This window comes from Syzygium oleosum, unplaced genomic scaffold (genome assembly GCF_021117445.2).
Source record: "Syzygium oleosum isolate NSW1041296 unplaced genomic scaffold, Sole_v2.1 Sole_v2.21, whole genome shotgun sequence".
In the NCBI taxonomy this organism is placed as follows: domain Eukaryota; kingdom Viridiplantae; phylum Streptophyta; class Magnoliopsida; order Myrtales; family Myrtaceae; genus Syzygium; species Syzygium oleosum.
Window position 1 is genome coordinate 5,063,146 of NW_026607505.1, and position 25,896 is coordinate 5,089,041.

The window sequence follows — 25,896 nt, forward strand, 5'->3', positions numbered from 1 at the left end:
GTCTTTAATGAATTCCAGATTATTATATTTTCAGGGACAATAGTGGGGGCAGCAACATGCATGCTTCTGATAATCTCTTCATTTCATGTTTGCCTGGTGCTGTTTTTCAACTTTTCGAATGTCGTAAATAAAAGCTAGAGACAAAAATGACCGACATTATTTCGTTATTATTATTTGAAATAATTAGTTAATAAAAAATATTTTTATTATTGATGACCATTTATGTCTAAGCATTTTTTGTAGATGATGAAAATATTTTTAATTTATTCATTTTTATAAACGGTATAAACAATTTTTTTATGAAAATATTTTTCATAAAATTGATTTTTTGCAAAACAAATGAAGAGGATTATCTTTTTCCCTCTCTTTGGAGACGTCTTAGTTAAAACGGAATCGAAACATTCTCTAATTAGTCAAGGCGAGGCTTCACCCGTTTACGTTCCGAATCGATCCCATGTTTCCCATCCAATTGACCAATTGATGATGGTGATAAGTGTGTTTGGCGAATAACCAATGGATGATCGAAACTTGAAACCGTCGAATAAATACTATCTTCAAAATTGAGAGCTAACTTCATCGATTTTACTAAGATAGATAAATGATATCTGGAACATATTTGCCAATTTTTATTTACATAAAATATATAATAACAATGTCTTCTCGAAGAGTCGTGTCTAAGGTAGACATATAAAATTCTAACTTGCAAGAGATTTGATCGTTCTTCTTGCAATGAATACTTTACTTGTACTTCCCACTCATTTTACCCAATATTACTATTTATTAGCCTTATCCCTCTCCCTCGTAACTCCTTTATATTAAAGAAAATTCCCACCTTAATACTAACAATATATTTCAGATCTAAGGACAGCACAAGTGTAATAACTTTAGTACAACACTCATTTGAGTAACATAGTTTTTTTTTTTCGATCGCCTGAATGCCGTGACTTCTAAAAAAACGTTCATTTGAGTCTCATAACTTTCAATTGATTAAGCAAGTGTCAATTTTCACCCTAGTGTCGTAAATCCAACATGGCACAGCACTTGTGGTGAAGATTTTTTAAAGAGTTTTGACATTCAAGTGATGGATTGAAAAGTTATATGGCACTTAAGTGAACGGAAAAAAAATCATGGCCCTCAAGTGAGCAGCATACGAAAGTTATGACATTTGTGGTATCCTTTTCCCCAATATTTCATATTAGGATACAAATTCATGTACTAAATTAAAAATATATAAGTTACGTGTATTTGAGACAAGGCAAATCATAAATGACGTTTAATAGGTCAAAACATCAGGTTAATTGTGTTTTATATACGTTACTCATAATGATTAATGTTTAGAATCATATAATACATATTGTAATCTGAAGTTTTTTTTATGTATATCATCTTTAATAAAATTAAGGGATAACGACACAAATAGTCTTTGGATTTTGACCCAATATGCAATGTGGTCCTCGAACTTTAACTCAATGTGCAATGTCATCTCTGAACTTTTATTGAACATCTCTGAACTTTTAATTTGTTCAATATGATCTATGAAATTTTGGTACATGTTCAATTTAATCACTGGATTGTATGAAAATATTTAATATTATCCTTCCATCAATTAAAGTTTATGGAGAATTTTGAACATTTTCATACAGTCTAAGGACTAAATTGAATATGTATAAATAATTCAGGGATCGCATTGAACAAATTAAAAGTTTATGGATGACATTGCACATTGAGTTAAAATTCATGAACCACATTAAATAAATTTAAAGTTCAAGGACCACATTGCATATTAAGTCAAAATTCAAAGCCCATTTGTGTAATTATCTTTTAATTTTATTAAGTTAAATTTCAGAGATCATATTGCACATTGAGCTAAAATTTCAAGAATTAATTATCTATCCTTGTGTTGTTCTAAACTAGTAATTATGCGTACGCCCCTCTCTCTCTCTCTCTCTCTCTGTGGCATTTTGTCACCATTCTTCCTCTTTTCAAAAATCCACGTCACTAAAGTTTCCGAGGTGAACCCATGCAACTTTCGATTCCCAATACAACAAAGGACAAACCCCATTTCACGTTAAAAGCCTCCTCTCTTCTTCTCACCTTCGCAACTTGCCAAAAGCTACTGAAGAAAAAAGCTCTTGCTTCAGCTGGAGCTCCTCTTCTGCTTCCATGGCTTCTCGCTTCCTAATGTCACTCTTTGCGCTCTCTGCGATGTTTCTCTCGGCAACACTCGCTATCAACACCACCGCCACCTCCTCCTCCTCCTCCTCCTCCTCCTCTTCTTCCACCTCTCTCGCCACCCACAATCTCTCTTCCATCAAATCCTTCTGCTCAAACACACCCTATCCAGACTCTTGCTTCGACTCCCTAAAGCTCTCCATCTCCATCAGCATTAGCCCCAACATCCTCACCTACCTCCTCCAAACCCTCGAAGCCGCCATCTCCGATGCCGGGAAGCTCTCCAGAATCCTCCAAACCGCGGGCCGCGGGAACATTGTGGAGAGACAGAGAGGCACGATTCAAGACTGCAGGGAGCTGCACCAGATCACGGTCTCCTCCTTGAAGAGATCGGTCTCCCGGGTCCGGGACGGCGACGTCCAGAAACTGTCCGACGCGAGGGCCTACCTCGCCGCGGCCCTCACGAACAAGGACACTTGCCTGGAAGGCCTGGATTCTGCATCGGGGTCACTGAAGCCACTGCTTGTGAGTTCACTCATCAGCACTTACAAGCATGTGAGCAATTCCCTGTCCATGCTCCCGAAACCGGCCACCCCGAAAGGAGGAAAAGGCCGCCGTTTGATGGGCTTTCCGACATGGCTGTCGCGTAAGGACCGCCGGATCTTGCAGAGCTCCAGTGACGAGTATGACCCGAGCGAGGTCATCACGGTCTCGGCCGACGGGTCAGGGAACTTCACCACCATCTCCGATGCCGTCAATTTTGCTCCTAACAACAGCTATGGCAGGACAATCATATACGTGACGGAGGGGTTTTATCAGGAGAATGTGGAAGTCCCGAGCTACAAGACCAACATCGTGTTGCTGGGTGACGGAGCCGGCCTCACAATCATCTCTGGGAACAGAAGTGTGGGAGAAAATTGGACCACATTCAGATCTGCAACTGTTGGTAAATGTCTCATTAAATTGTAGCTAAGTGAACTTATACTCACCGTGTTGTTCCATTAGATGGCAACTGAGATTTTTTGTTGATTTGTTGATCACACACACAATGAATATTGAAGTCCTGGCCTAGATTCCTGATACCCATTTCTGGGTTGCTCTGTTCTTGCTCCTTTTTTGAGTGTATAAATCTGGTCTGAAGCTTGATTATTCAGAAAATTTTCCACTGACTTTTTGCTTTTCCTGAAACGTTTTCCCTTTTCTTTTGGTTTAATTGTTTTTCGCAGCGGTTTCAGCTGACGGCTTCCTTGCCAGGGACATAACCTTTCAGAACACGGCCGGGCCAGCAAAGCGCCAAGCAGTTGCTCTCCGAATCAGCGCTGATTTCGCCGCGCTCTACAGATGCTCCATCAATGCCTACCAGGACACTTTGTATGTCCACTCCTTCAGGCAATTCTACAGAGAGTGCGACATCTCGGGGACCATCGACTACATCTTCGGTAACGCGGCGGTCGTCTTCCAAGGTTGCAACATCATCTCCAGACAACCTATGCCCGGCCAGTACACTGTCGTGACTGCCCAATCCCGAGACACCCCAGACGAGGACACGGGGATCTCGATCCAGAACTGCAGCATCCTGCCCGCAGACGACCTGTCGGCGGCCATGAAGAGCTACCTCGGGAGGCCATGGAGGAACTACTCGAGGACCGTGGTCCTTGAGTCCTACATTGACGGGTTCATCGACCCGAGAGGGTGGACCGAGTGGTCGGGCGACCAAGGGCTGGACACTCTGTACTATGGGGAGTATGAGAACAATGGACCTGGCTCAGGCACTGACGGCAGAGTCACTTGGCTTGGGTATCACATAATGGACTACTATGACGCCTCCAACTTCACCGTGTCCGAGTTCATCACTGGTGACGAGTGGTTGGAGTCCACTGCATTCCCTTATGACGATGGCATTTGAAGCTTCATTTTGGTTAAACTTCTAAATTGCATTGTATCTTAGCTTACTCAAATCACCATCCAAAATTGACTGCTCATTAAGAGCCATGAATTACAGGACAGAGAGAAACTCTCTCCTAAGTGTATACGAGGCCACGTTATATGGAAGTTAATATTTGATTGCCATTAGAGGAATTACATATCTTTCACGGGACGATCTTTGTGACAAGGGCATTGGTACTGTCCTATCCCCACCGATGAAAAATATCGTTGTACACCGGAAAGGAGACGCTGTCCTTCCGGGCCGCAGAGTGAAAGCGACTATCTGACAAATGTGTTAGGCGGACTCCCGGAAAAAAATCTCGCAAAATGAGTATGGTTGTTGGTGTATTTCTTGCAGTGCAATCTACTGATAACATCTAGATGCTGCAAGACAAAATGACTTAATACATCATCAAGATATGTATCAGCAGCAGGAGGACGAACGCGAATCCAATTAACATGGCTCGACCCCTCTTTCATATACTTCGTCGGTTGAAATCCGCGACGTTCCACGCCAACGATGCGTATGAACCCGACACCTCTACTTACGGCACTTAGCAGGAACCCGTACTTGCAGGGGCATCAAATTAGTGACTCAAAATGCACCAAACCGAGACGTATCTCCGTCTCCATCAGCGACTCCCTCCAACACGGGATGAAGGACTGATTTGATGAGTCAAGTCGATACCAAAAGGAGCCAAAGACCCAAGTGAAAACCTCACTTAGTTTTTTGCCCATTTTCGATTTTTCAGTTGTCGTTTTGGGGGGACTGGTGGGGAGCACCACCGAGCCGACACTGTGAAGGTCACGAACTCGCCATCTTTCTTGCTTTTCTCTAAAAAGAACGCGTCGCGACTTTTGTCGTTTGGAGATGCGTCCGATGAACCTCCCCCAAGTTGCAGAAAACAATGTCCGGGAGGGACAGTGGAGCGCAAGTGGATTGCTATTGAGCTTGTGATAACAAACCTGACAACGATTGACTGCTGTTTCGCGAATTGGAATGTTGCTGAAGTTTGTTTACTCGTTTTCGGTTGAAACGATTTGATTATCTTGCATTGCATGTGGTTGGATTTTGCAAATTTGTTTGGATCATTTGGCGATTCTGCTACCCCAAAAAATTATGCTTTTTTGTTATTGAAAAAAAGGGAAAAAGCTGCAAAAAAAAAAAAAAAACCCTAAACTATGCCAACCGTGATACATTTACTTTAAACGTTTTCTTTGTAACATAAAAAACCCCAAACTATGCACAACGTAACACATTTATCCTAACCTCAAATTTGTATGTGACACATTTACCCTCCGTCAAAATTCTGTTAAATGGATTTTTCAGCTAAGTTAATGTTGTTTTTATTTTACTATGTAACACCGTTTCCTTTATGACTTTCATGTAGCCAGATTTTTAAAGGTTCTCATTGACAAAATTTTGAAAGAGAGTAAATATGTCACACGGGTACAAGTTTGTGATTTTTGGTGTAACAGAAAAAGTTTAGAGTAAATGTGTTATAATGGGCATAGTTTAAGGTTTTTGGTAGCATTTGTCCTAATAAAAAAAAATCGAGACTCACACGCAACCTCGGGACCCCTGACCCAAAACTTTGGAGGTTGGACTTGGGACCTCGGGTGTCGGCACAAAGACCTCAACCAATCTAACCAAGAACAGAAAGGCCAAACCAAGGATCCCAATCTTAGGACCCGAAAGGCCAGACCCAAGACCCCAACGCATGAATGCGGGACCCTAGGAGCTAGTCGAGATCCTTGACCCCTCATACGGTGGACATTAATGGTTGAACTCGAAACCTCGGCCCAAACTCAAGACCGAAGATCCCGACCCTTCGATCGAGACATCGGGCGCCGGACTCGAGACCTCAAGCTAGGATTGGGCCGGACTCGAGACCTCAAGCTAGGATTGGGGAACAAGGTTTAGGGGTTTCGGTGTTGGGACCTTGGTTTCAACCCCGAGCCCGGGGTTTGGGTGTTTGGGCTCCGATTTGGGTGGAGGGTTGGCTAGGTCGTCATCCATGTCCTATGGTTCGAATTTGGGGTCATGCATATGCATTTAGTTCCAAACATTTATATAGTAGCATGTTGCAATATATTCATATTGCTTAGATTTGGTCTAAATTGAAGAGACCAAGCCAATCCTTTGTGTTGCAAAAGCCAAACGATCGAATAATAAAATTGACAGAACCAAAAAATAAATCGGACACCAGATTTACGTAGTTTGATTGTAGTGACTTACGTCCACGGGGAGAGCAGCACCGAATTCGACTATAGATCAAGCGATACAACGTAGATTACAATAACACTCGAGTCACTCGAACACTCTAAGTATTTCCCAAACCCTAATTACACCCAATAACTCACGTAGTGTTTAGCCCCATAATTTCTAACGAAATAATCTCTCAATCTCACGAAGGAATTATACACAAATCTTACTACAAGATTTAATCGCTACAAGCACTTGAACTCTTGTTATAATTCCATGAAGAAAATCCACACCAAGCACTCGATTAAATACGGCGCTTCAAGAATCAATTCTTCGTTCTAGACATGGACTTCATGAGAACCACGCCGCTCTTCATCAACCTCAGCGCTCCGAAACCCACAATCTGCTTTTATATGTGTATAGTCAGGAAGAGGATGTGGCCAACTCAGAATTGGAATTGGAAATCTGGATGATTCGGTCAACCAAGTATGGCTGGGAATTTCCTTTGTTGACCGTGACTCCTACAGGAATTAGGAAAGAATATTTTATTCTTCTATTTTCCTTTTTTTTTTGTTTGCTGCCAACTCTTGCACATTAGGAAAGTAAATTTCCAATATTTCCTTTTGCTCGATTTTGGACGTCCGCAAAATATCAACTCAGAATATTCAGATTTTCGTTTCTGACTCAAACTCGAGACATATTTTAACAATCTCCACCTTGGCTCGATATTTGAGCCAAGTCACAATCGCTTTGATAGAATCCGAATTTCGCTACTACTCTCCTACAGCCCCAATGGGCTCAACTGCCACAGACGTCTTCCAAGAGCAAGCCTCGCTTGAACTTCGCCATAGCCGTGGACCTCATCTGAACACCAACTCCTCATGCACCTTTAACTACTCCCCAAGGATTCTCCGATATAACCTCCTCAGCCGCAGATAAAGCAAAACCATCATTGCATCCATATCTATCAGAAGATCGAATACGTGCCTTGTCAATTTCAGCAATTACAGTAACTATTGGCTTTACATGCTCCACCTCGCTATAAGCACCATCTGTGTCAATTACTTCATTAGTACTCGCTACCTCAGGAGTTTCTGGTTATAAATCCACCTCAAGCTGAACACCGTTTAGATCCGTATGAACACTGCCACATACATTCCTACCCAAAAGTACTAGAGACTCGTCAAATGTAACTTCTCTACTGACAACATGTGAATTTAATTCCAGGCACCACAACTTATAGCTCCGCTCACCTTGTGCATAACCTAGGAACATGCACTTCATTGCCCTTCCATTGAGCTTTCCATCACTAACTTGAATATAACATGGGCAACCAAATATTCTAAGAACAAAATAATCAGTAACGTTACCTGACCACACTTTTTCGGGAGTCCGATATCCAATCGTAGTTGATGGGGATCTATTTTTCAGGTAGCTCGCCGTACTAAGTGCATCCGCCAGGAATCTCCTAGCCATACCAGCACTAGAGATCATTTTATGGGCCGTCTCTAGTAATGTTCTGCTCATTAATTCTGCAACATGTTGTGGTTCATTGGCACTAGTGCGGTATTTCACTATGCCTTCCTTCATGCATAATTCGTTTAATAGCTTCGAGCAAAACTCCATACTACTGTCAGTCCACATATGCATGATCGTTTTCCCAGTCTCCTTTTCGATCAAAGCTCTCAACTGCTTGATCTTGACAACAGCATCAAACTTATGCCTAAGCACAAACACCCACGTCTTCCTCGAGTAATCATCAACAACTGTTAACATAAATCTGGCACTCTTCCTCGAAGGAAATCGCGACAACCTGTAAATATCCAAGTGAATTAATTCTGCAATATTCGTGGTTTCTCTGATAATTGTACTTAAATCACAGCACCTGCATATATTCAGTTCATTAGCAACATAACCACATAGCAAATTTCTTTCACTTAGAACCTTCAAGCTTCTCTCGCTAATGTGCCCCAAAAGCATAAACCACAATTCAGACTCTCGAACCGATGCATTTGACGTCTCCATGGTGAATTCTATCACTGTCTCATCTTGAAACTCATACAGGCCATTGTGCTTGATTCCTTTCATTATCACCAAGACACCTCCAACAATTTTCAGAATTCCACATTTAGAAGAATATCGACACCCAGCTGAATCTAGGGCACTAAAGGAAATTAGATTTTTCTTCAACTCTGAAACATGCCTCACTTCAGTCAATGTCCTCACAATACCATCATGTATTTTGATTCTAACATCATCAACACCTACAACATCGCACTCAACGTTGTTCCCCAAATGCACTTTACTACCATATGTTCACTGATAAGTAGTAAACAAGTTCCTATTTAGTGTAGCGTAAAAAGAACAACCATAATCTATAATCCATCTGCCAAATGACGAATTATCAGTGACAGACATGATATAATCAGCACTATCCGAATTACTATATGATATAACTGCAACATCATCCGCAAAATCAATTCTAATTCCTTTACTCTTGTCGTTTTTCAGTTTAAGGCAATCCCTTCTAAGATGCCCTCTCTTGCCACAACTCCAACAGACAACACCACCAGTCCTAGACTGACTAGGTCTATTTGAGTTCATACTACTTCTGCTAACATGTGTACCGGCTCTTCTTCTATTTTCACCTACTAAAGCAGCAGATACATGTTCGCCAGATTCTCTTCTACAAATGTCCTCACTCAGAATTAAATCTCGAACACCATCAAACGTCAAACTTGTTGACCGAGAGGAATTGCTAGCAGCAATAAAAGTAGTATTCCAACTATCAGGCAATGAGGATAATAGAATCAAAGCACGTACCTCATCTTCAAAGTCAATATCAACTGAATTCAATTTACTAACGATCACATTGAATTCATTGATATGATCAACAACTGACGCACATTTGCTCATCTTTAAATTAAACAGACATCGCATCAAGTAGACTTTGTTGATTGTAGAGGGCTTCTTGTACATGTCCGACAGGGCTTTCATTAAACCCGCAGTGGTCTTCTCTTTCACGATGTTAAATGCGACGTTACGAGCCAACTTCAGCCGAATAACACTCAAAGCTCGTCTATCCAGCAATTCCCAGCTAGCTTGCTTTATCGTCTCTGGCTTCTCCCCAGATAGGGGCAAGTGTAGTTTCATCTGACATATATGATTCTCAATCTGCATCTTCCATAATCCAAAATCCTTCCCATAAAATATCAATTCGGAATATTCAGATTTTCGTTTCTGGCTCAAATTCGATACATATTTTAACAGTTTGGATATATTCATCTTTATATTCGTTTATAGATTTTGTTAGTTTTTATTTTTTAAAACTAACCGATTTTATGTGAAGTCATCTAAATGGCGATTTCATGTGAAAAACTATTCGTTTTCACTCAAAAAATAAATGAAAACGATTCCGCAAACTTAACCAAACGGCCTCCGATTTAGACGTTTATTGTCTGCACAAAGAATCGCTGAAAAAATAGAACATCAAACTAATTAGGGGGCTTGTCTTGATTGACTTTTAGTTTTTACTAAATTTAAATTTTGCAACCCACCTGCTTTAACTTGTTTTAAATTTGACAATCACGAAATTTTCACAACACTCAAATGTCAACATGTAAATTCGCACGTATTTTTGTTTCTTTATTTTCTGAAATTTGAATAAGATTGTAACGACCCAAGGACCCACCTTAGCATGATATTGTCTGCTTTGGGCCGGAGCCCTCACGGATTTAAAATGCGTCGTACTGGGTTAAGGCTCCTCAAGCCTTATAAGCAAGCCTAAGGCTCCTTCCCTAGGCGATGTGGGATAGGAGAGGTACCCCACTTCCCTGCGCACGTTCGGGGTAGTGGCGCGGACGCACCGCCATCCCTCCTCTCCGTGCTCCGCCGTTTGGCTTGGGCCGTCACAAAGATTTTACTCAGTTGTAACCAAAGTGTATGAGATGCTCGAGAATAGTTACTTTGCATCATTATTAATAGCGAAAGCGCACATGCGTTGCGTGTAAGTTTTTGTACAATCATTTTGTAGAAAATATTTGAATTATTATTTAATGGAAAGAATTATTGACATAATATGGTGAGGTTATAGACATATACAAGGAAAGAGAAGAACATTTCGAGATTTGAAATTTTTTTTTTGGTAAGGTTATCACAAGAGAGAACAGATTCGAAGTTTAAAAATTAGAATAGATTAGAGATAAGATAGAATTATTAATTCATCCTTTTGCCCATTGATAGAGCATTTACAAAAAAAACTATTTGAAAATATTTTGGGGAAGAAAAAAGGACTGTGATATATCATCATCTTATCATCATCTTCGTTTGTTTCGCGCAAAGTAAATAATTTGAAAAATATTTTCTAAAAAATGATCACTTGTATTGCTTGAAATAATTAGTCAAATGACAAATATTTTCATTATCGACAATAATATGTATCTAAATATTTTCGTAGATAATAAAAATATTTTCCGTTCCTTAATTTTTATAAGTGACACAACCGATCACATTTAGGAAAATATTTTCAAAAATCATCTCTTTTTCGCGAAAACAAACTAAGCCAAAATTTCATTTCCCAGGAAAATGTTCCCCTTTTTCCAGCTTAGAGAATTCATTTTCTTAACTTTAAAAGTGCGCGATTTCTCTGACCGTAAATGATTTGCGTTAACCGATCATTTTCAGTCCAGGCTAATCGTCAAAAGGATTTGTTTTGTTAAGAAAGAAGTGCTTAGCTAAAAATCAATTGCTGACAAAAAGAGGGGTCAAAATTTGGTTTTTTGTGTTTCGTGTCCGATCCATTGCATGGTTTCCGGGTAGTCAGCGCAGGCCCGTGTGTTGTCTTACGTTTGACCAAATTAGCAGAGGCCGGAGAGAACTCGCGGGAAAAAAAAAAAACAGTTTGACGACAGCAACGAACTCTCTGTCCGGCCATTTCCAGTCACACCCCTTAACGAACTTTTGAATCCGCCAAGACCACCCTAAAAGCCCTCCTGTCCAGAGACCTCATCGTGCGGCAATGTCTCAAAGAACCAGACATTACAAGATTAGCCTAAATTAAGGACGAGGCAGCAGCTTGATCCTGAAACTCCCCCGGACGCCATTAAACCTTTGCGCGGCTTGCCTTGCTCTCTCTGCCTTAGCTTTTCCTCTAAGGCAGGGAGATCAGAGAAACCTTCCCCGCCTCTCGAAAAGGGAATTATCGCGAAGATAAAGAGATAAAGGAGGAGGTGAAAAGATGGCGTTCCAGGACTTCGATCACTTGTCGGAGCGGCGACGGGCCGAGAGGCAGCAGAAGATGAGGAAACGGATCGCGATCGCGGTGGTCTCGTCTCTCGCCCTCGCCGGGGTCGTGGCCGGCCTCGTCATCGCCGTCGTGCAGAGGTCGGGCGGGGGCGGCAGCGCCGCCGGCGCGACCCCGGCCGAGCCGGTTAGTCAGATTTCCCACTCCCAAAAGATGATAAAGATGATATGCTCCTCGACGGATTACCAGGAAACTTGCACGAACACCTTCGAAAAGGCCGTGAAGTCCAACGCGAACTTGACCCAGCCCAAGGACCTCCTCAAGGTGGCGATCGGGGCCGCCTTCGACGAGGTCGAGGAGGCCTTCAACAAGACGAGGCAGTTCGAGTTCAATACCCCGCAAGAGAAGGCCGCATTTGAGGACTGCAAGCACCTGCTGGAGGATGCCATGGAAGAGCTGGGCTTCTCTGTGAACAACCTCGGCGACAGTATAGGAAAGTTCTCCTCCAAGACCCCGGACTTGAACAATTGGTTGAGCGCCGTGATGTCCTACCAGCACGCGTGCGTGGATGGGTTCCCCGACGGTAAACTGAAGACCGAAATGCAGAAGACAATGAAGATCGCCGAGGAACTCACCAGCAATTCCCTTGCCATCATCTCGGAGGTGTCGTCGTTCCTTTCCACGTTCCAAATTCCAGGAGCTACGCGACACCTCCTTGAGAAGGAGGCGTCGGGGCTGGCAGCTGCGGATGAGGATGGGCTTCCCAGATGGATGAATCAAGAGGAGAGGAGGATGTTGAAGGGCAATAATGGTGCGAAATTGACTCCGAATGTTGTTGTGGCAAAGGACGGCAGCGGGAAATTCAGGACTATCTCTGAGGCATTGGCGGCGATGCCAGAGAAGCACACCGGAAGGTAACTAATAATTCTTAAATGCTACTTCCCGTTTCAATCGTGTCGAATCGAGCTGGCTTTTCTAATGAATATCCTTCTGTTGAACCTTACTCTCTTCAACATTCGAAGTCTCTCCTGGCTGGGTAATGCTTTCTGGAGATTGACTCATTCGGTTCTATAATGCAGATATGTCATCTACGTCAAAGAAGGAGTTTACGATGAGTACATCACCGTGACAAAAAAGATGGTTAACGTGACCATGTACGGGGATGGGTCGCGGAAGACGATTGTTACCGGCAACAAGAACTTTGTAGATGGAGTCAGGACTTTCCAGACCGCGAGTTTCAGTATGCATCTATAACTTGGCTACTGGTCACAAATGCTGTCCTATATCTCCATGAATCTAGGAATTTTCGCTTGCATTGTATTATTTGGTCTATTTACCAATTTCTACAGCCTCGTCAATGTCATAGGTGACAAAGTACTTCACTTACTAGTCCTCAGATGAGATTTAGGAAAATTTTTGAAACTCTAGGATTCTGTCATACTCTTAGCGGGCGCACGCTTATGCGAATAAAATTTGACTATGTTCATTGTTATGACAGCTGCTCTTGGAGAGGGCTTTATGGCCAAGGCTATGGGGTTCAGGAACACGGCGGGCCCAGAGAAGCACCAGGCGGTGGCCATCCGAGTCCAGTCAGACCGCGCCATCTTCCTCAACTGTAGGTTCGAGGGGTACCAGGACACCCTGTACGTGCAGACCCACCGCCAGTTCTACCGCAGCTGCGTGATTGCCGGCACAGTCGACTTCATCTTTGGGGATGCCACCGCCGTCTTCCAGAACTGCCTCATCGTGGTGCGCAAGCCTCTAGACAACCAGCAGAACATCGTCACGGCGCAAGGGCGTTACGACAGGCGTGAGACCACGGGGGTTGTCCTCCAGAACTGCCGCATAACAGCCGACAAGAAACTCATCCCCGTCAAGTCCAAGATCCGGACCTACCTGGGCCGGCCCTGGAAGGAGTTCTCGAGGACCATCATCATGGAGTCAACAATCGGGGACTTCATTGATCCGGCAGGCTGGCTGCCATGGGAGGGTGAGTTTGCGCTCAAGACCCTGTACTACACGGAGTTCAACAACAAGGGACCGGGCGCAAAGCTCGAGGCCCGAGTGAAGTGGCCCGGTTACAAGAGGATCAATAAGCAGGATGCGGCCAAGTTCACTGTCGGGACTTTCCTTGATGCGGATTGGGTCAAGCAAGCCGGTGTCCCTATTCACTTCGGCCTGTATTACTGAGTCTCTCCGAGTATCAGACCGATGAGTGTGGATTGTGCAGGGAAAGTGATCACTGAAATGGATTCTTTTGCAGACGGAGGAAAACAAACTCATACTTCATTGGTAGAGACTCTACAATGTGAAAATCCTGGGCTTTTATATTATCTTCTGTCGTTGATTGATCGCGCTAGGAACTTATCGATGCAATTTGTTAGAACAATTGATGATGCCTTTTGTGGAGAAAATTAGAGAGAAATTTGCGTAGGCCTTTGATCTGTCATCTAGTTTCAAATCATCTATCATTCATAATTCCGAGCACTGACTTTTTGAACAACAAATTAGCAGGCAATATCACGGGGATTGACCAGTATAACCGCTAACATTAGCAGGAAAATGTGAATTTAGACCATCATTTACTATATATGAACACCAGATTACCAGGCAAATATAGTTCTTACACGTTGTAAACTTATAGGTTCGAGCAAATTAAAGATAAGATGACATAATGGATCAAATCAAAAGCCTTGAAATCGCCAGAAAGTTACTGCACAGCTTGAAAAACCGCTCATTTCTCTCGCTCAATGGAGAGTCGTGGATCGCCATCTCCTTCAACCCATCCTCGCACGTGTCGGAGTCTGTCATGGCAGCCGACACGAGCAAGTTCACCGTGTCAAACTCCCTCTCCTTCATGGCCTGCGCCGACTCCTTGAGACTCTCGACGGCATTGTAGTATTCCTCCTCACAGTCGCTCAAGCATCTCAATACGGAGTGATTGTCAGTGGAAGAACCATTGGCCCTCAGTGAATCGACGATGACCGACAAGGTTCGCTCACCATGGGTGATGCTCTGGTCCAGCGCAATGGTGGCGAGCCCTGCGAGATCGACTGTCGTGTTGGTGCGAGGGTCGGATCGGAGTGAAGCTACGCAAATGTCGAAGTACAAAGCGTGACTGCAGGCTGCCGACACCAGGTCTCCACCATTTGGACTGCTGTCGTCTGCGGCGATCGCTGAGGAAGCCCGGAGTGCAAAGTCGATGATGGCGATCGTGATTACGATGAACAAGAATGCTTTTTTTGAGGAAGAAATACCTGAAGCCATCTCTCTCTATAGCTAGGGTTTTGATTTTGCCTCCTTCTCTACATATAAGTGGAATATGCGAGATGGAGGATATAATTAGCGCACACGAGGGATGTCGTCCCCGTTGCCTTTAGAGCTATTCTTTTAAAGCTTGCTTCCCTGCAACGAGCCAACCACAAGCAACTAAAAACAGTGAGACTCTTGTTTTAGATCTCACTAAAAGTAAAAGGTAACCATGAATTTTCAGGTACTGTTGGACCATTAAGTCCTTTGGGCCATCATGAGTATGTGTGCATATGATGTAGTTTTTCTTTCTATTAACCTCCTGTGTTGCTTGACGTGGAATCCATCTTCTTCTTCTTTTCCTGTTTTGCTGCTTGCTCTCTTCCTTTGTTTTCTTTTTTCTTTTCCCATGCGTGCGGTTGAAGAGAAGGCCCAAAAGCTGCCTTGCGCTTGCCTTTGGAGATGGCTTCAAGGTGGTCTGGTGCATATGCAGATAGCATTAGCATGCAAAGCTATATATAAAAGCATCAAAGGTGTGCTTTTCCATCTGTATATCTGAATTAAAACATACAAAAGAAGCGTACAAATTGATAATGAGGATCATCTTCCAATGTTTTATCAAAGGAAGGATGCATCATTACAACGAAGTCATGCTATATACGATGCCATCTCTTCTTTTCCCTCGGCCATACATGGTGGGACAAAAGAAATGACAACTTTATTTAGGTTTGCTAATAGGAAACCTTACATTCGTGAAAATTATTGTTAGGAAAATAAATAGGCTCGATGTTGGACCTTTATCTGAGTTTAATATGTGAGAATGACATATATTTCAGGGCAAGTTTTCTTGGAGAAAACCCTAGATCATGGCCTGCAGCTCCTTTGCCGTCCCTTGAGGGTTCAAGCCCCATGCTGTATATATCAATTTAGCTAGACGCGGATCATGAGGCTAGCTGAGTGTATAGAACGGTGATTATCACCCTATGATATGCATGTAACAAACAATTACAGGACATGAAGTTGGAGGAGTTGAGTGTCCACGTTCTCGACCGCAATCCTTTGCTTTTCATCAATTTTTTTGCAATCTTGATGCGCCCTTTTCACAATAAATAAAGTTCTGAATGAGAAGGTCCTAACTTTTTCTATGATGCTTTTCAATAGGAGGTCAAAAAGACGAGGCGCAAAAGAATATGAAAGCAGTACATATGCGACTCTAGTTAGACAGCTTCCTTTACATGAGCCTTAGTTAGCATAACAATATCGTATATTCAAATTGCACAATAACATGTTTCCTAAAAGGACTTAGTATAGCGGTCGGCCCAAGTCCAAGTACCTTGTTAGAAAAGTGGAATTTTTTCATTGGAGGACTCGAAATTATGATGACTTACTCATGCTAATGCAATCTTAATGGTGATTTGACGGTAATTAATAGGTAATCGCCCGTTCTTATCCCTCTTAAGCCCTTTTCTTAGGTGGGGTCTATAAATAGATTATTGGGAGTACTATTTAGGATTCTTGATTAGGATCTCAGATTCAAAGTACAAAAGGATTAGATGAGTGGGAGATGATAATTTGGGTGACATTAGATTCGTGGTTGCTATTCTTGCCCTTTTCTTGTGCAATATATCGTGGGGGTCCCGAGTTTCTCCATCGATATCATTGATTTTGTTCGCAGGAGCCAAACAAAAAGAGAATGATTAGTCTTTCTAAGATAATTATTAGTCTATAGTTGGAATAATATATCTTAGTGTTAGGCAAGCAATACCGCCCTTTTTCTCTCCCTTTTTGGCTTTTTTTTTTTTTGGTCGAACTTTTTGACACTTTTCGGTCGCCAGTTTTTCTCCTATTTTGCCTTGGTGATTCTTGGACAGATCAAACGTATGTACGTCAAACTTTCATCCAGTGACCTACCTAGCCGACAGTACGTGGTTACGTGCCATCAGCTTGTAGCAAGAACGATTTAACTTTTTTTTTCCTTCTAATTTCCTTGGCCATGTACAGTGCGTTACATCGATTTCATGACATACGTATTGAGAGACAACAAAGCTTTTTTCCATAATTAAGCAGGTATAAGGACGAAACTCGAAAATTACAACAAAACAACAAGCGGATAGCATGGCGAACAAGGAACATGCAGTGTTTGTATATCTTGCCCGTACACATAGAATGCCTTGCAATATCTTACATCGAATGTTAACAATAAATGAATCATTAGGATGTACAAACTACGCATGTCACTACATCCAATGACTTGAACTTATTGGGATGGAGACCTCCGACGGACAAAAACGTTCGAAAAGGTTAGCCTTAACAGCAATTATATCATGGATCGAGATTGATCCGTTCGAAAAGGTTAGCCTTAACAGCAATTATATCTTGGATCAGGATTGATCCATACGTTAGTGTCCTTCTTGAATTGCCTTTTCCATGTTCTTGTGTCCCCCGGAAAACCATGAACGAGATAGCAAGTGCAACGACACTGCGTTGGTGCTCACTAATTAAGCCTCGGCGTGCAGTTCTTTTTTCTCAACTTTTGACACGTCGATTGCGACAACCGATCGGCACTTCTTTAGATCCCACTGAAAGAATGGCCCCCCAAAAGATTCGAAAAGGGAAAAAATCCCACTGATTCCACAAAAACCATCCGCAGCTTTCAATTCTTCCTTCCAATCGTTTGTAGCTATGCGAACAGTTCATATCCCTCCCGGAATATATAGTGAGTTTGTGTATGGATCGTGGATCACCCATCCGAGTAACTAGGTGCATTACTCAAAAGGGGGAAAATTACCCAAAAATTTATCCACCTATTGCACTTTTGTCAATTCAGTCATAAACCTTTTAATTGTATCAATTGAGTCCTAAACATTTTCACGTTTTGCCAATTGAGTCCCCCTGACCAATTTCGAGCAGAAATCGCTAATGTGGCATGGTCGGCATTACGTGGACACTTTTAATAATGTTTTTCGAATATATATATTTTTTCCCAACTGTGGCCGGCAAGGTCGTCGGCTAACCATCATCGGCCATAAGCGAGGGCTAGCACCCTCGCCCAGCCCAAGCGAGGGCGTTGCTGGCCCTCGTTGACCACAAGTGAAGGTGTCGAGGTGTCGGTCCTCGCATCTCGCCGGCCATAGTTAGTGGAAAAAGGAAAATAATAATAAAAAATTCGAAAAATATATTAATAAATTATTAAAATTGTCTATGTCAGCACCAGCGTCCACATCAGCGATTTTTTGCCAAAATTGGTCGGATAGACTCAATTGATAAAACGTAAAAAGGTTTATAACTCAATTGATACAATTAAAAGGTTTAGGGCTGAATTGGTAAAAGTGCAATAGGTTTATGACTTTTTGGACAATTTTTTCCTTCAAAAGGAGCAGGCTCCAAACTATTTCGGTGGCTCTCTCCTCAAGTTAGCACACCGTGCTCACCACGTCGTAACAGAGCGGTTTTGCCGAAGTCGACGGAGATCACTATATCGTCGGCAGTGGCGTCCTTCTTTCGAAAAAAATAGAAATTAGGGTTTCGAAATTCTCATCTCGGAATGATTGTTATATACGATAGTGATTTATAGAAGAACATAATTTCATCCAAAAATTATGTGGACCAAAGATTCCCGCATGAACGTGACAAATAGATAGCTCTGGATCGACAAGACATGGAAAATGGAGGCTGGGGTCGCAAAACGCATCACGAACCCCCCATTTCTAGTCCACCAAAAGTCACCTTTTCTTGGCCTTTTCCTCTCTCTTCCCCTCTTCATAAGCCTCATAACTTTCCGACTCCTGAAGAACACACGATGATTCACTTCATTGAACCATGGCCATCTTGCTTTCTCTCCTCTCTGTGCAGTCCATCTCCTCGCGCTGAAAGTAGCTTTGGAACGTAATCGTTTTCACGCAGGTGGACTTCCAATCCCTACAGATAGCGAGGGAGATCAACTTTCATGTAAAAAGGGGTGATGATCGTGGATATTGGATAATCGAAAATGCTTTCATGAAGTAATTATATGGTATGGTCCCCATGAGCCCAGGAAAATTATCCAGAAAGTCCTAAACTTATTATATAAGGGCCAATTCAGTCCTAAACCTTTCCATTGTGTCAATTTAGTTCTAAATCTTATAACGATTTGCCAATTTAGTCATAAACCTTTCAATTGTGATAATTTAGTTCTAAACCTTTTGATGATTTGCTAGTCTAGTCCTAAACCTTTTGACGATTTGCCAATGTAGTCTTTCCGGCCAAATATCCAAATAATAGATTTAGGATTAAATTGGCAAATCTTCAAAATGTTTAGAACTAAATTAGCACAATTGAAAAACTTGGGACTAAATTAGAAAAATCGTTGAAATGTTTATAACTGAATTGGCTGCCACACAATTGGTTTAGTACTTTTTGGACAATTTTCCCTCGTGGGCACGATTTGATAAATGGTTGGACAATTAGGGTTAGCATAGACGCAAGTTTTTCTGTCCAATGTAACTTTGGTTGTGTATAGTTTCTTCTAGTGAAATTTAAGGATCTGCCGAACAGGTCGATCGAAGGTCAATGTCCAAAATTTAAGAAAAACAATACGGGTACATGAATAAATTGCGTTCGTGGAAGTTTGGACTCCGCGGAGGCTAATTTGCACTAGAATTGACATTGAAAGCGAAACTGAGTTCATCCAAAAACAAGAACAGGACCACATTTTCCACTGAAACATGACCTGAAAAGGCACAACGTCTTGGGGACGGCGCGCGATTGGAAAATTTAGTAATTAAGGTAATATCAAGCATCTCCACAATGACAAATGCCAACGCTATGTTCGCTCGATTCGTGCTAACGTTCCGTGCGAACTTGTCGATCCGATCAAAAGGACATCGCGGAAAGCCCGCCTAACCGCCGGCAGCCTCGATTTCTCGAGACGATTCTCTTCCGAGTGGAGTCGTTTTCAAAGATCTCGATACGAAATTTGTATCTCGATTTAGTGTGATTGGAAAGATCGATTTTCAGTAGTTGTGTTATTTCATTGCAATGCGCGCATATCTCAAATTCATTTATTGAGTGCAACGGAAGTCTTTTCACTAGTAGCTTTATTTAAGCTGTTGGACAACCGCATGCGCAATCCATGGGTTCTCTCCCCAAATTCATACGATCGAGATGTAGGGTTTGAATGCCAGGTACTTTGATGAGGAGAACATAAGTAAGAGCAGAAGGGGCTTGGTCAATCTCGTCCTGTGAATGTTACTTCATTTATGATGAGCGGAAATTTCCTCCAACCATGTCTTCTGATTGGTAGGTTTTACGAATTGTTACCTCGCTCCTATGTAATAACTGATTACAAAATGCGGGTGATGTTCAGATTTACAACTAACGATCAGACGGCTCTTCAATCGAAGATGGAAGAAAGCACGAGCCTTTTTACAAAACAATATTAAATGCATAACTTTTCCCCTCGAAAAGACTCAATTATCACGCGCTTCAATTAAAGTATACCATAAGGTACTCGACTTTGAAATCCTTAATTCATCATGACCGATCGGGCACGGGCAATCTCCTTCTTATCGAACCCTTTGACACGAAAGAATACCTGCACGATGACGATCTCGGACGGTCAATAAGTACAAGAAAACTAAGTTGAAACCCTATCATGTGAGACTTTTGTTTTTTTCCGTATGTAAAGAACAACAAGTACATGAAATATTCGGCAATATAACCACAAGAGAAATTGACCTAACAGAGGAGGGCCCAAAGATGGAAAGGAACTCTCCTTCCTTCCTTCCTTCCTCCCTCCGTCGTCCGTATGTACAAACGGTACCCAAAAGCTGACATGGCCCACCGCACCCAAGTTGGTTTCCCCAAGGGCCAATGCCTGGCCCGTTCCCCACGTGTGGGACCGAGCGACATGCACATCCGAGCTCCACTCTCTTGTCATGGCTCATGAGAATAGACCCCTAAACTAACACTCAAAATGCTCTTTCTCCTTCGTGGGGTCGGCAAAAAAAATCCTTCTCGAGTTCATCGATACGTCGATACTCTTGATCCATCGCGAATTTTGTTTTCACACGATCTATATATATCCATCGCTCCCATTTTCTATAGGCTCGGTCATGATTTGGTGGTCCGTCACAGTCCGCTCAAGTTAACAAATACTCGAAATATGAGTAAGACAGCTTAAACAAATAATTATTTTCTTGAATCTGGAACTGTTCAGGCTCGATTGTCGCAATCGAGTAAATTTTTTTATTCAATGGGACATTCTCTTTATGGTGCAAGAGCATCGACACGTGATTTTTCGATAACTGTTCTGCTTTGCTCGCTTCTTTTGGTTAAGGACACAGTCGTAACGGGATAAGCATCACGATTCCCTCGCTATAAGTAGCACCCCCTCGTCTTCTCATTAAGTCCTCGTAACAGTTCCTCAACAACTTAATCGACTTCATTCTCCTCCAAATCTCTCTCTCTCTCTCTCTCTCTCTCTCGTTCATGGGGACTATTAGGGGTGGGTGGACGGTGCTGTGGGCGGTGGTGTGCATGGTGATGTGTGGAGGGGCCTCCATGTCGCTGGCAGGCGCGGCCGTCGAAGGACAGGAACAGTTGAGGCATGTGCAGGAGCAATGTGGGCTCACCAGGTACCCGACCCTGTGCGTCCGGACCTTGGCAGGTTCGGGTTCAGCTGACATTCTCTCTGCTCTGGTCAACAAGACCATCCTCGAGACCAAGCTTCCTTCTTCCTACTTTTCCCAGATCGCCTCCCTCCACGAGACCCAAGGATCTCAACATGCAGCAGCTGTTACAGGTGTGTATCCTTTTCTTTTACACTACTTGGGGGAAAAGGATTGTTCCATTCCACGATAGAACTTTATCTCTGATTTGTTTGAGGGCTCTACTTATGACAGTCGTCCTCGATGATGTTTCGATAGTGATGACAATGGGGATGGGAAGAGAATTTATACATGGGGTGTTTAAAAATGATCTTGTTATAATCTCAGACAATTTGTTTTGTCGTGGTTAGATTACTCCTGGTGCATGACTGATGTAAAGGCCCTGTAATCTGTGTAATTTGCACTGCAGCTCATTTCCCATGTCTTTATCATCAACATGAACGACACTTGACTTTTCTTGTCCTCACGTGAATCCTCTTTCCATGTTCATCCAGATTACTGTGAGGATGCCATGACCCTCTCCCTCAAGAGGCTCGAGCAGTCGCTTGAAGCCCTCAAAGAGCCAGGGAAGAACAAGGGGGACGTCCAGACGTGGCTCAGTGCTGCGATGACTCTTCAAGAATCATGCAAAGACTCGGCCCGGGGCCTCGATGCTCACGGTCTCTCGAGCGACCACGGGACTCGTTTGTTCCAGAAGATGGACTATCTCGCTCAGCTCACCAGCAACGCTCTAGCGCTCGTCAATCGGATCACTCACAGACGACAGCCGTCGAGGACCGGCAAGAACAGGAACCTCGGCGAAATGCGTGATTTTCCGAACTGGGTGTCGAAGAAAGACAGGAGGCTGCTCGAGAGCGCCGAGGTGCAGGCAAACGCGGTGGTCGCGAAGGATGGCACAGGGAATTACAGGACTGTCTCGGAAGCGATCCAGGCCGCTTCGGGTGAGCGGTTCGTGATCTACGTGAAGGCGGGGGTTTACAAGGAAAAGATCCACGCCAACAAGGACGGGATCACATTGATCGGAGACGGGAAGTATTCTACGATCATCACCGGTGATAGTAGTAACGCTGGGGGTGCTTCCTTGTCTGGCACTGCTACATTCAGTTCTCTCTCTCTCTCTCTCTCTCTCTCTCTCTCTCTCTCTCTCTCTCTCTCTCTCTCTCTCTCTCTCTCTCTCTCTCTCTCTCTCTCTCTCTCTCTACATACATACATACATATATATGCATTATGTAGAAATATATAAATACAGAGATATATGTATATTTCTTTCGTGAAAGTGAACCATTTGGAAAATATTTTTCAAAAAATATCACTTGTATCGTTTGCAAAAATGATTGAGCAAATAATATTTTCATCGTTCGTGAAAAATTTTATATATAAATTATTGCCGATGTTGAATATATTTTCATCGACTAATTATTTCAAGCAATACGAGCGATCATTTTTTGGAAAATATTTTCGAAATTATTCATTTCCTGCGAAAGAAGTGGAGCCTAAGAATAATGTTAAAGGGCCAGAATTTTTAAAAACCTGTAAGTGACAACATTTAAACACACCGTAAATATCAAGAGAAACTTACTTTCATGAGAAATTCAAAATGAATTTAACACCGCAACATAAGAAAAGGTCATTTTAACTAAGATTGTTTAAACATTACTTTAAATGTTGACATCAATTTTTTCATTAGAAATTTGACGTGTTCGATAGATAACACCAAAATTCCAAAGGCTAAACGTAAAGACAAAATATAAATGTCAAAATTAATTCACAAATTTTCTACTTTACTTTCATTCCATAAGTTTGACAATTAAAAAACCAGGAGAAATTATATAGAATTTGTAAGTGTCAATAATTATATCTTTTAGAAGGTTTTTGGCGTGCGTGGGAAATAAAAGTTAAATTGTGAGAATTGTAAGATTGAAAAAATAGTAGATATCTATAGTAAAAGTCGCACCAAAAAAAGAACATCTAAAAGTTAACATGATAATTTCTTAGAGTTATTATTCCCATGATCAATAAAGCCGATGCATAAATAACCTGATTATTTTACTTCTTGAATATTTTGCATTATCATCAGAAAATTTTAGATCGACTCAATTAATTTCTCACACTCAAAGATAACAATCTTCCACTTCATTGATCTTATAGCAATCACCGGCGATGGATTCATAGCCCGAGACATCGGGTTCCAGAACACGGCGGGGCCCCAAGGTCGTCAGGCCGTCGCCGTAACCGTGGCCTCCGATCACTCAGTATTCTATAGGTGCAGCATCGCCGGCTACCAGGACACATTGTACGCGCACGTGCTCCGCCAGTTCTACCGTGAGTGCGACATCTATGGCACCGTGGATTTCATCTTCGGGAATGCGGCTGCTGTCTTCCAGAACTGCGAGCTGGTAGTGCGGAATCGTGGAAACAAGGCCTTTACCGTGATCCTTGCCAACGGGCGCACCGACCCGGGCCAGAATACCGGGTTCACGGTCCAGAGATGCCGCATCACCTCGAACTCCGGTGGCTCCTACCTAGGCAGGCCATGGAAGTACTATTCTAGGGCAGTGGTCATGCAATCCACCATTGATGGTGGATTATCTCCTAGGGGCTGGATTGAGTGGCCAGGCTATGGAAGTTCAGTGCTCAGGACACTCTATTTTGCAGAGTATGCAAATCAGGGACCCGGTGCTGGGACCTCAGGGAGGGTTCAATGGCCTGGTTTCCATCTGATTGGGGCTCAAGAAGCCGTGAAATTCACTGTCCAGAGCTTGATTTCTGGGAATTCATGGCTGCCTTCAACCGGTGTGGCCTTCACCTCCGGCCTCTAGTGAAGAAAAACTTCATGTGAGTATGTTACAATGTGATAGTTTGGGACAATCTGATGACGTAAAGATGGGTAACACAAGTAAAGATGTAAAGATGTGTAACACAAGTGCAGCAATGGCACTTGCTAAGCTTTGTCGATTAAGCATAGAAAAAGGGTGTACTTTAAGATGTTGTGATTGAGCAAAGTGTAACATGATTTCACGTGCTGGAATAAAATCATTTGGAAGTTCCTTAGAGAATTCAATGTGGAACTGGTGAGCTTATAAGATTTAGGGTGCCAACAGAAAAAGAGTTAGAAAGACAGTCTTTGTAATCGATGAAGCTGATTTGCTAATTTCTAATAAAACCACGTAAATTGCACCTTCTTCGATTTTTTTCCTGAATTTAAGTGTCTTTGGTGCTGAGCTTGTGTCAAAACACTATAATCGTGTTGCTTTTCTTTTGTTTGAGTAATGAACACCACAACTTGCCCTCTTTCTTTTGGAACATTTTGCCTATTCTTTCTATCTTTGCTTCAGTTTTTGCTAAACGGTATTGACAATAAAGTTACTTAATTTAATTCCTTAAGAGCGTGAAGTTTTTGTCCATTTGTATTGCGTCCACGTCCAACATCCACCTTTTGTCCCATTGCAAACCATAAGATTCAAGTAATAGCTTAGCTTGGGCATATGGACTTCATACATACAACAATCTAAACTCTATATAAAGAAATGTTGCGGAAGCCAAGCGATCGAACAATAAAATAGACAAAATAAGAAAAATAAATCGGACACCAAATTTACGTGATTTAGTCGTAGTGACTTACGTCCACGGGGAAAGTAGCACGAAATTCCACTACAGATCAAGCGATACAACGGAGATTACGATTACACTCGAGTCACTTAGACACTCTCGGTATTTTTCAAACCCTAATTACATCCGATAACTCACGCAGTGTTTAACTCACAATTCCTCACGAAATAATTTCTCAATTTCACGAAGGAATTGCACAAATTCTTACCACAAGAATTTAATCACTATAAGCACTTAAACTTTTAGTGTAATTTTACGTACAAAATCACGAACCCAATGCCAAGCACTCGACACCTATGAATGTTGCTCGCACTCCCACGGCACTCACTGAAAACGGTGCTTCAAGACTTTTCTGCCACGACTCTCCTTGTAATATATATTCCGCAGCAAAAGAACACGCAGAGGCCGACTCAATGTGGAGAAGATATTCCATGATTCGGTCAACAAGTCCAAGGTTAGACTTTCTCTTCTTCTTTTCTTTGGTCGTGTAAACAATAATTTGTTTCTTATAAATTTCTTTCTTTGTCTGACACATGTTGACCAAGAAAGACTGCAAGTTCCGCATTCGACTTTCCTGTTTCATGGGCTTCCAATGCACATTCCAACTTCAATTCGGAAAGTTGATTTTCATATATTTTCTTTTGCTCGATTCCAGACCCTTTAATAAATCTCGAGTCGGGATTCGTCTACAGGCTTAAACTTCGAGATATATTTTAACAAGAACTTTATGGTCTCAATCCGTAATTTGTCACTTCAAAAACCATGTCATGCATGCATGAATTATTGCAATCATGTTCGGTAATTAATAAATGGCAAGTGAACTATGTCCTCGAGAAAATGATAAA

The 25,896-nt window shown here is 42.3% G+C and overlaps 4 protein-coding genes across 4 annotated transcripts; 3 read left to right on the forward strand and 1 right to left on the reverse strand.

The window, feature by feature from the left end:
• Positions 1-2,070: 2,070 nt before the first annotated feature.
• Positions 2,071-4,251, forward strand: LOC115670944 (probable pectinesterase/pectinesterase inhibitor 12). The gene is made up of 2 exons (XM_030592353.2): positions 2,071-3,118; positions 3,399-4,251. The coding sequence occupies exons 1-2, from the start codon at positions 2,164-2,166 to the stop codon at positions 4,076-4,078; spliced, it is 1,635 nt and encodes a 544-aa protein (XP_030448213.1). The 5' UTR covers positions 2,071-2,163; the 3' UTR covers positions 4,079-4,251.
• A 7,109-nt stretch (positions 4,252-11,360) lies between these two features.
• LOC115670953 (putative pectinesterase/pectinesterase inhibitor 45) lies at positions 11,361-13,879 on the forward strand. Its single transcript, XM_030592368.2, has 3 exons — positions 11,361-12,460; positions 12,626-12,786; positions 13,045-13,879. The coding sequence occupies exons 1-3, from the start codon at positions 11,541-11,543 to the stop codon at positions 13,734-13,736; spliced, it is 1,773 nt and encodes a 590-aa protein (XP_030448228.1). The 5' UTR covers positions 11,361-11,540; the 3' UTR covers positions 13,737-13,879.
• Positions 13,880-14,082: 203 nt separating this feature from the next.
• Positions 14,083-14,997, reverse strand: LOC115671280 (putative invertase inhibitor). The gene has a single exon (XM_030592804.2). The coding sequence runs from the start codon at positions 14,811-14,813 to the stop codon at positions 14,226-14,228; it is 588 nt and encodes a 195-aa protein (XP_030448664.1). The 5' UTR covers positions 14,814-14,997; the 3' UTR covers positions 14,083-14,225.
• A 6,144-nt stretch (positions 14,998-21,141) lies between these two features.
• LOC115671228 (pectinesterase) lies at positions 21,142-24,617 on the forward strand. The gene is made up of 3 exons (XM_030592732.2): positions 21,142-21,576; positions 21,937-22,545; positions 23,591-24,617. The coding sequence occupies exons 1-3, from the start codon at positions 21,264-21,266 to the stop codon at positions 24,259-24,261; spliced, it is 1,593 nt and encodes a 530-aa protein (XP_030448592.1). The 5' UTR covers positions 21,142-21,263; the 3' UTR covers positions 24,262-24,617.
• The last annotated feature ends 1,279 nt before the right edge of the window (positions 24,618-25,896 follow it).

Bases quoted from the DNA above. Each gene is read 5' to 3' on its own strand.
- LOC115670944 (XM_030592353.2), top strand. From the start codon at position 2,164: ATGGCTTCTCGCTTCCTAATGTCACTCTTTGCGCTCTCTGCGATGTTT. The intron at 3,119-3,398 runs GTAAATGTCTCA...TGTTTTTCGCAG, and splicing joins ATTCAGATCTGCAACTGTTG to CGGTTTCAGCTGACGGCTTC.
- LOC115670953 (XM_030592368.2), top strand. From the start codon at position 11,541: ATGGCGTTCCAGGACTTCGATCACTTGTCGGAGCGGCGACGGGCCGAG. The intron at 12,461-12,625 runs GTAACTAATAAT...TCTATAATGCAG, and splicing joins CCAGAGAAGCACACCGGAAG to ATATGTCATCTACGTCAAAG. The intron at 12,787-13,044 runs GTATGCATCTAT...TTGTTATGACAG, and splicing joins TTTCCAGACCGCGAGTTTCA to CTGCTCTTGGAGAGGGCTTT.
- LOC115671280 (XM_030592804.2), bottom strand. From the start codon at position 14,813: ATGGCTTCAGGTATTTCTTCCTCAAAAAAAGCATTCTTGTTCATCGTA.
- LOC115671228 (XM_030592732.2), top strand. From the start codon at position 21,264: ATGGGGACTATTAGGGGTGGGTGGACGGTGCTGTGGGCGGTGGTGTGC. The intron at 21,577-21,936 runs GTGTGTATCCTT...ATGTTCATCCAG, and splicing joins ACATGCAGCAGCTGTTACAG to ATTACTGTGAGGATGCCATG. The intron at 22,546-23,590 runs GTTCTCTCTCTC...TTGATCTTATAG, and splicing joins GTCTGGCACTGCTACATTCA to CAATCACCGGCGATGGATTC.